This window comes from Thamnophis sirtalis, unplaced genomic scaffold, assembly GCF_051295495.1.
Source record: "Thamnophis sirtalis isolate CommonGarterSnake01/CBP01778 unplaced genomic scaffold, rThaSir2_p1.2 scaffold_4, whole genome shotgun sequence".
Classification (NCBI taxonomy): domain Eukaryota; kingdom Metazoa; phylum Chordata; class Lepidosauria; order Squamata; family Natricidae; genus Thamnophis; species Thamnophis sirtalis.
In genome coordinates, this window is record NW_028261384.1 from 58404732 (window position 1) to 58414640 (window position 9909).

General features: G+C 40.2%; 1 protein-coding gene across 4 annotated transcripts in view; it reads left to right on the plus strand.

Moving 5' to 3' along the window:
• CTNNB1 (catenin beta 1) overlaps positions 1-9369 on the plus strand; it is a 44069-nt gene extending 34700 nt beyond the window's left edge. For all 4 annotated transcript variants that reach the window (XM_087712987.1, XM_087712989.1, XM_087712986.1 and 1 more), the window contains exons 9-16: positions 1447-1785; positions 2010-2168; positions 6057-6176; positions 6525-6675; positions 6751-6872; positions 7387-7447; positions 8197-8418; positions 8622-9369. In XM_087712987.1, coding sequence (XP_087569113.1) covers positions 1447-1785; positions 2010-2168; positions 6057-6176; positions 6525-6675; positions 6751-6872; positions 7387-7447; positions 8197-8405 — 1161 coding nt within the window. In that variant the 3' untranslated portion in view covers positions 8406-8418; positions 8622-9369. The remainder of the gene's footprint in view (positions 1-1446; positions 1786-2009; positions 2169-6056; positions 6177-6524; positions 6676-6750; positions 6873-7386; positions 7448-8196; positions 8419-8621) is intronic.
• The last annotated feature ends 540 nt before the right edge of the window (positions 9370-9909 follow it).

Below are 9909 nucleotides of genomic sequence, written 5' to 3' on the forward strand. Positions count from 1 at the left end.
CCATAAAAGAGCGTCCTGTTGCAGGCGCCCAGGGTGTCCTCAATCCCCACCCCCTCCAGCCCTGTGCAATCTCCCCACCAACCTGGGGACGCTCATGGCTCTACTGGGCGGCCGCTTCTTCGTGCTCTGTTGCCGGCTGCAGCAGCTGCCCCTTTGGCAGTCCTGCTTTCTCCTTGTCCCTCTTCCCGACTGGGAAACACTATGGGACAGCCCTGCGGTGGTGGGTTGGTCAGCAGCCTGCATGCCGCCACGACGTGACCTTTATAAACAGAAATAACCATCTTCTTTTAAAATTTCCATTTCAATAAGAATTTTTCTAAAACTTTAAATTCTCATTGAAAATGAAAGTTTAAAAGAAGATGGTTAATTTCTGTTTATAAATTGGTAGTCGGCCGGGAAAGCATCCCTGGCAGCTGAGCCAGCTAAACGCGGTTTCGCAGGCTGAAAGAGAAACTGCCCCCGCCCACCAGGCGACCCCTCCCCTTCTCGCCTCCCCTGCTCTGGCCAGAGCAATCACATGGCAGCAGCGCACAGGCTTCTGAGCGACCCAGCGTCCACAGCTCTCAGAGGAAGGAAGAAGGGATGCCAGCCCGAGACTTGCTTCCCTTACTGCTCACAACTGCCACCCCTGCCAAAAGGAGCATTGGAGGCCAGGCCAGTTCAGCCACTCACTTGCTGTTTTCCTGGCCGGCTGACCAGGCAGGGCCTGGGTTGCAGCCGGCGGGGAGTGGGAGGCTAGGCTAGCACAAATGCTGCTTACTGTGTGTAGGCAGGAGGAGGCAGTTCTGTGGATCCACGTGACGAAGGCAAGGCAGGGCGAGTGTCAGAGCAGGTGGGAGTAGCCAGGTAGTGCAATAAAAATTGCTCTGCGCATGCACAGAAGCAAAATCCAAGATGGTGGCGCCTATGGAGAACCAGTTTGGCGATGTGGCAGGCCTGAGTCACTACCTGATCCAGGCCGCCAGGTTACTGCCTATTCGGCCGAACTGGTCCAAACCGGTAGGAACCCACCTCTGCAGGTAGTATTGCCATATTACCAGTTAATTAACAACTGTTGTGACAAGATTTCAAAAAAGCTACTTCACAGCATTACCACTGCCAGTCTCACAGTGATTGTATGTGATTGTATTTCAGGTGCTTGGCAACTGGCTCACATTTACAACCAGTTGAATCATCCTGCGGACACATGATTGTGATTTCCCATGTTTTTTGCCATTTTCTAGCAGAAAGTAGAAAGAAATGATATGCTGATTCACTTATTAATCATATAATTCATTTAATAACCACAGCAACAAGGCTTTATGACAATTGAGTCATGTGATAATACATTTAACAACCACTACAACTTAGAACCAAAATTCCACACTCAATTGTGTGGACTATCTATAATTGCATACATGATAGCATACAATCTTAAAGAAAAGCTGATATTAAATCTTTTTACAGGAAGGCATGGAAGGTCTTTTGGGAACACTTGTGCAGCTTTTAGGATCAGATGATATCAATGTTGTGACTTGTGCTGCTGGCATTCTTTCTAATCTTACTTGCAATAACTACAAGAATAAAATGATGGTGTGCCAAGTTGGTGGAATTGAAGCCCTTGTGCGCACAGTTCTCCGTGCTGGTGATAGGGAAGACATTACGGAGCCAGCTATCTGTGCCCTCCGCCACCTCACCAGTCGACATCAGGAAGCTGAAATGGCCCAAAATGCAGTGCGCCTTCATTATGGTCTACCTGTGGTGGTTAAACTCTTGCATCCACCTTCCCACTGGCCTCTTATAAAGGTAAGGTGATTTGGTAATGGATATCAGTATTATCTTTGATTTGAAACAGGAAGGATGCACAAAATCTACATGGCTTCTAAAATATATATTACAAGAACGCAATAAATTAAAATTATTTTAAAGTTGAGTTTGTGGGGCTTGAATTAAACTTGAGTTGTGGAGCTAAATTCTGCAATACTGTGCAACATGCAATTTCTTTCTAATTGTTTTCCTTATATTTGCAGGCAACTGTTGGCTTGATTCGTAATCTTGCTCTCTGCCCAGCAAATCATGCTCCATTGCGTGAACAAGGGGCAATACCAAGATTAGTGCAACTACTAGTTAGAGCACATCAAGATACTCAACGTCGAACTTCAATGGGTGGTACACAGCAGCAGTTTGTGGTATGTGATTCTTGATGCAGAGTGTCATTAATTAGTGTTGCGTTGATTCATTAATTAGTGTTGCAGGGATTTGTGGTAGAAAAGATCTGTCAGAGTCCCAAAAAACAAAATAAAATTCCGAGGCTTGTGTTTCCTCAAAGTTCCCCTTTATTAGAGATGTCATGTTGGCACATCTGGGAAAGCTTCCAGATTTTCCCACCTAGTTGAAAGTTCAAGATCTTGCCCCAACACACACAAGTTCATCACATGGTCCAATTTTCCACTGCCACGAAGAAAGATTCTTCCCATCCACATCCGTCCAGGTGTAGAGACAAAAGCGACTGACTTTCTAAGAAGAATGCTGCTATGGTTACGTATCCCACCCACCCCTTCCCATTTTCCCACGGTAGAAAGTGTGGCAGGGCTGAAATCCAAACCAAAAGAAAAGTTGGCTTGCAGGTCTGATACTCAAGTTCTATTTACTTTAATCAGCCGAGTATTTTTTTCAACCTTAGTTGTTGATCTATTTATTACAAATTAGTATTTCATGAAATAAAATTTAGTATATAAATAAAAATATATGTTACATTTAAAACTGCTAAATCAATTATCTGATTGCCATTAGTGCCCTTCTTTGTGACTTTCCACCAAAACCAATAAAGAAGCTGGCAGGAAGTCGCAAAGTTGAAACCCTTGCTTAATGTACTGCTATGATTGCTTAACTGGCAACTGGAAATGCTGAAATTTCCATTGCTAAGCAGTATGGTAATGTAACATTGCTCTGCAATTGCATCACTTGCAATGAAAGAAATTCGGGCTCCCATTATTGTTAAGTGAGATCTACCAGTCAGGATGACTTGTTTTATGAAATGAGTAGCTATATAAAATTAAAAATAAATAAATTGTGGCACTTTATAAATACTGTAATATCTAAGGTCCTGAGGCTTAGTACTCATTCCCATATATTGTGTAAGATTTTTTAAATTATTTGGATCATGATAACCTTAGATCACAATCTCCTCAATACATTTGACATGTCAGTAATGAATGGGGTTTATATGTAAGTGTGCATGCCAGATTTTTGGGGTGGGCAAAAATATAAGCCCTCCCGTGAAAATAAGCCCTAGTGAAGGGGTGAGTTTAGCCAGAACAAGAGGCAGCCTTTCCCTTCCCCGGTCACCTCAGGGCTTCTTAGTCCCTTAATCGGATCAGCTGAGCCACTCCATTCACAAAACAGCTGATTTGCAGGTGCCGCTCAGATCTCTGCCTCCAGCAAGCACCGGTCACTTTTGCAGCCAATTGTGGCTGCAAAAGAAGCTGGAGGCCAAACAACACAACTCACATACCTTATACTCTCCTTACCTTACGGTGATAGTCACAGCAGGCAATTCCATCCACGGAACAGGAAAGGAAGTCATGGAAATCAATACACCTGGGACATTGGAAGAAGCCCTGCAAGGAGATGCCGCTATTGATGTGCAGGAAATCTCCCCCCCCCCTTCCCTGCAGATCGTCCTTTCAAAAAGGAGATTCACCAGGATGAAGGAGACACAAACGGCACCTCTTCGCACTGGTGAAACTTCTCTTTGAAAGGACGATCTGCAGGTGGGGGGGGGGATTTCCTGCACTTTGGCCGCAGGGCTGCTTCTCCCTCCCCTCCCCATTTTCAAGCGGTTTGCAAAAACGCTCCTTTCCAAGCCTTCAGCATATTCCAGGATTGCAGCATTGAAGACTCAGAATGGGGCATTTTTGAAAATGGGGAGAGGAGATTTTCCTTCCTCTTACCCTGTTCTGAAGCTCAGCACAGAGTCAGAACAGGATAAGAGAAATAATCCTCTTATCCCTTTCCTAGCAATCATTCTTTCCTTGGGATCTCAGTGCAGACGCACATCCCCCAAATACTCTATCCGAAGCCTTCTCTGCGTCTGTGCAGAGGTCCCAAGGAAAGGATGGTGTGTGTGTGTGTGTGTGTGTGAGAGAGAGAGAGAGAGAGAGAGCCCTAACCCCCACCCCTCCCAAGGCAGCTACATCCCTCCACTGCTTTCCTGTTCCATTCTCCACTGCCACGTACAGGGCAAGAAAAGTAGTTTATGGGACTACTTCCAACTTTGCGAGATTTATTTTTTATTTTTTTTGTGAGAAGTTGGAAGGTATCTTCTGGTATTTTTTTACCATAGTCACAGACTACTTTTTTTGTCCTGCACATGGAGCGGAGAATGGAGCTGGAAAACAAGTTAGTGAAGGAATGTGGCTGCCTTGGAGAGGAAGGGTGTGCGTGAGGGATCTCTCTCTCTCTCTGTATGCGTGTGTGTTCTGCCAGGAAGAGCCCTCTGCAAGGCCAGAACAGCATTGTCAGCTGTTCGGCGGCAAGCAAGCAGGGCAGAGGAAGGCCAGGGTGCAAGGAGAACTTGGGTTATTGGGACTGCAGGCAAGCAGGTGGTGGGATGGAGAGGGTAGGGCTGGTGGGCTTGTTGACCCCTGCACTTGAAAAATAATAAGACCTCCCTGAAAATAAAGCCAATCCCTTATTTCGAGAATCAAAAGAAAATGAGACCCTGTCTTATTTTCGGGGAAACACAGTACATGAAACGGGGGCTCTTAAGTACATAGGCTATAGAACTCCAGTTGACCATCAGGTGACAGCAAAGAGAAAATATTTTGTTGTGATTGGGTAGTCTTATAGTTTTTCAGACTACACAATAATTCTACCAAAATTCATAAACACCTTTTGCACAATTGATTTATGCTGAGTTAATGTGTGAAAATGTGTTCTGACATGATCTTCATAATCTCCATGCTATAATAATTGTGTGCACTCAGAATAATTTTGATATGTACTGCAGCCAAAAAATACTGGCCTTTAAAAACATGGTTGTTATCAAAGCTTTGTTCTTTCATTCTTGAACTACAGTCTTAGAGATTTTATATCTCAGTGTTCAAATTCTGACTCTTCACCTACATAGGTAAACTCTATAGCAGCAGATATCCCCAGTTCAGATAGTATCTCCAGTTTAAAAAAAATATGGTAATATTCCTGAATATTAGAATCATTATTGCAAATTAAAAATTAAAACCAATTCATCTGGTTTTCTTTTTCAGAACTTGATCTTGTAGGAGTTAAACTAATAATGTTTACTTGTTAAAAGTATTGGTAACTGTTAATCTTAATTCTAGGCAACCAAGAACATTTTAGAAGTAAATTTCAATAAGGGTAAACCAAGTATATGGTCATGATGAGGATGAAAGTATTCCAAAGATTTGTACCCAGAGCATTGTAGATCCACATGATTTAAATTCATTGCCAATGAATTCACAAGTTGTATTGCAATGTGGGGAAAAAGAGCATCAATGTTTATTGACTTAATAGACTATATTAGGTAGAAGTTCTTACCCATGGGCTTTCTGTGAGACCAAAATCCATGTGCACATCTCCAATTTCCTCTAAATAGGGTATGAAAAATTTGGATGTCTTATTTGTTTCTGGGAGTGAGGCGCTAAAAGACAGAATATTTATTAGATCTTACAAATTTAATAATATTATTAAAACCATTAATGAATTTGGCTGATTTTTCCTCTTAAGATTTCTAAATAGAAAAATCAGCCCCTCAACTTTTCAACTCAGAAACTTCACTTTTCTCCCTTAATTGTCCTCCTCCCAATATGAAAAATAGGAATTGTGAACTATTATCCCTGCCTGTTGCTGTTGCAGTGTTATGTATGTCCTTTGAAGCCCTCAGAAAGCCAAAAATGTGTGATTAACCAGAAAATCTATATGATAACTAAATTGTATGACAGCAGCTGAGTAAATGAAAATGTTTATCTGATGGGGAAGAATGGTAATATTGTGATGTTAATAGTGATCAACCACTCTTGGCTTATGAATATTAAATCTATTATGTTTTTGTACAGGAGGGTGTGCGTATGGAGGAAATAGTTGAGGGCTGCACTGGAGCTCTTCATATCCTAGCTAGAGACGTCCACAATCGGATTGTAATAAGGGGTCTAAACACCATTCCACTCTTCGTGCAGGTAGGTGAAGTCTTTTGACAGCTACTAAAGCTAGTAATGATCTAATGAAAATACATTGCATATGCTTTTTAAAACATGATCTGAGTTCAGAGATTGGTAGTCAATACAAAAATTGGAAAAAAAAATGAAAATACTCTTGAAATCTAAAGGTTCCCAGTTATAAGTCAGGACAACCTGCAAGGGATTCATTATTTATTTGCTCCATTGCAACTATAGTCTAGTTGTAATTTCAGTATGAAGGTTCCTACCACAACTTGGATTCCTGATATTAGCCAGACATCATCCTAGTTATTAATGATTTGAGTTTTAAAAATACCCTAAATTTATTATTTTTCTTCTTACCGCTAGTTGCTATATTCCCCGATTGAGAACATCCAGAGAGTAGCTGCAGGTGTACTATGTGAATTGGCTCAAGATAAAGAAGCAGCTGAGGCAATTGAAGCAGAGGGAGCTACAGCACCATTAACAGAACTACTACATTCTAGAAACGAGGGTGTGGGTAAGTGAAATAGATACGGACTCGCTTTGTTTTGATTTTAAATTCCTCTGCTAACATTCTTTTTTCCTTGGACAGCAACATATGCAGCTGCGGTATTGTTCAGAATGTCTGAAGATAAACCACAGGATTATAAGAAACGTCTGTCAGTAGAACTGACCAGTTCTCTTTTTAGGACTGAACCAATGGCTTGGAATGAGGTGGGTTAGAGTGCTAAATTTTCTCCATTTATCTTTCTTCCTGTTCATATAATTCTCTTTGAATTCCATAAAAAGTTTCAAATTAAACTTTTAAGTCACATATTACATGTAAACAGCAAACAAAGTAATCAGGGTTTCGATTGAGTTCCTAATGCTTATTTTCATCTGCCTTTGGCCTATTTGCCAGATATTTCTTTATGTTCTGTATGGATTAATCTTCAGTGCAAAGTTACAATATATCACTGGAATACTTTTCCAAATGATGTGCCTATAAAATTTTTATATAAGAAAGCAAAGCATCCAATATTAGACCTTAACTGTGTATGGCAAATATGACAGGAACAATTTTGCATGGAAAAGGTAATGTAAAACTTTTTTTAATGAGATATTTGGCTTAACCCTAAGACTAGCTATATAGAAAAGTAACTGGAACTGTCCATTCTATGACTACATAGAAATAACTTCTTTTTGAAATTGTGTACCTAGTTCAGATGTCATTTTTCATATTTTACAGAGTGCTGATTTGGGCCTTGACATTGGTGCACAAGGAGAACCTCTTGGCTATCGCCCAGATGGTACGTATCAGTTGTGCAGCTGACTTGACTCAATCAAAACATTAAATGTGAACTGGCTGACCACATAATGAATTTAGTTATTTGTATTGTTTGGTGGAACAATAATAAATGCGAACTTATGATGGCAGTTCCAGTTCCAGTCAGTGGATAGGCCAGCAGGTTGTCAACATGACTGCAACTTGCAATATCCTGCTAGCTTCCCTATTAATTTTGCTTATCAGAAGTTGGTAATGGTACAGATGGTAATCATTGACCATAGGATACTATGACCATAATTGTATGGCAATTGCAACTGCAAGGGCTAGCCATAAGTTTCCTTTTTCATTGCTGTCTTATCTTTGAACAGTCTTTAAACAAGTGGCCACTAAGTGATAACTGTTTAATGTATATTGAAACCTTAGTGATTACTTCACCAAGACAATATTAGCTGCTTGTATTCTAACATGTGAAGGGTACAGATTTATTTGTATCAGCAGCATATTTTTAGACATGTCAGTTGTACAAATGTGAAGAACACATTTGTCTGTGTTAAAGGTTTATAGCAATATACAGACCAATGGCTAGGCTGAAATTTGCTTATACTTCTGATAGTACTGGAAAGGATGTTTTATCCATATGAATCTGGTCTAGAAAATGACCAGTGTGGCTAAATTATGAAAGTCACAGACTGATACCTGGAATTTCTGTTGCATGTAACATATTGACAGCTTTTCCCCTCCTTTCCCCTCTGCAACCTTAACTTTTGTTAGATCCTACCTATCGTACTTTCCACTCTGGAGGATATGGTCAGGATACCTTGGGTATGGACCCAATGATGGAACATGAAATGGGTGGCCATCACCCTGGTGCTGACTACCCGGTTGATGGACTACCAGATCTAGGACATGCCCAGGACCTTATGGATGGGCTTCCCCCAGGTGACAGTAATCAGTTGGCCTGGTTCGATACTGATCTGTAAATCATTCTTTTAGGTAAGAAGCTGTATCTACAATCTGAGAAGTTGCCTGGCAGGGAGGAATTGCTTTGGGTTGGTTCAAATTAATCAGAAATAAGTATCAAATTTGAGATGTAAACATGATTAACATAAATTTGATGCAAGTTTGATGCAATTCTTAACATGAGTATTCATCATAATTGATCTAACTTCTGTTTTGTTTTTTGTTTTTTTACACAGCTGTGTTTTCTGATCTTGCATTGTAATTGGCCTGTAGAGTTGCTGAGAGTGCTCGTGGGGTGGGCTAGTATCTCAGAAAGTGCCTGACACACTAACCAAGCTGAGTTTCCTATGGGAACAACTGAAGTAAACTTTTTGTTCTGGTCCTTTTGGTCGAGGAGTAACAAATGGATTTGGGGAGTAACTCATGAAATAGAAGAATGCACAAGAATGAATCACAAGATGAAATTTATCAAACTCTAGCCTTGCTTGTTTAAAACTTTTTTTTAATTTTTAAATAACTGTAATGGTACTGACCTTGCTTGCTTTCAAAGTAGTTTTATCTTTTGCAGTAATTGTAGGGTTTTTAAGTCTCTGTGTTTAAGTTATAGTGAACATGCTATAGCAATTTCTGATTTTTAAGGATTGAGTAATGGTGTAGAACACTAATTCATAATCACTCTAATTGTATTCAGAAAAGTGTAACATTATGTATCCCTTTTGTATAAAAACAGTTAGACAAATAGAAATGGTCCAATTAGTTTCCTTTTTAATATGCTTAAAATAAGCTAGTGGATCTATTTCCTGTTTCTAATCAAAAATTTTATCTGGAAATGCTGGATAGAGGTCAATAAAAATTATTGTATGGAACCTTGTATTGGACAATTTATCAATTGCCTTTTATCCAATATTGTAGCCTGCTGTGATACAGATACTTCACGAAAACAGTTATTCAGATGGTTCAGAATTAAAGTAAACTTTTAATTCATTTTGTCGTGTGAAAAAGTTATTTCAGACATGTGCACTGCGATCCGGTGAAATACAAATTCATATATTTTTGCCCTAATGTTATAACAGTTATTCATTGTTATAATTTTATGAATCAAATCAGTTAATTTACGTAAGTGGAGGGTGAAGTCTTCTATTTATTTGAAGTTGAAAATATTGCTGAGTAAATATGATTCACAGCAAACATGATACCATATTTTGCAGAGTATAAGACACACTTTTCCATTTCAAAAAAAGTGGGTGGAAATGTCTGTGTTTTATGCAGTGAACATTGTGCCCACACCCATAATACAATGCATGTGCAATACCCTCCCCCTGCTCATGCACACCCCCACCTTCCTGCACCCCATTTTGGGCCTAGCAGGCCTCCCTAAAGCCACCTGGGACAAAAAATGGGGGGGGGGTCACTTCCCCCACCCTGTGCATGCTTACGCTGTTACAGATGTTTGCCTTATATGCAGCTTTATTCCTCTGTAGCATTCATCTCTATTGTTCAGTGATGCTTTTCCTTAAATCTCTA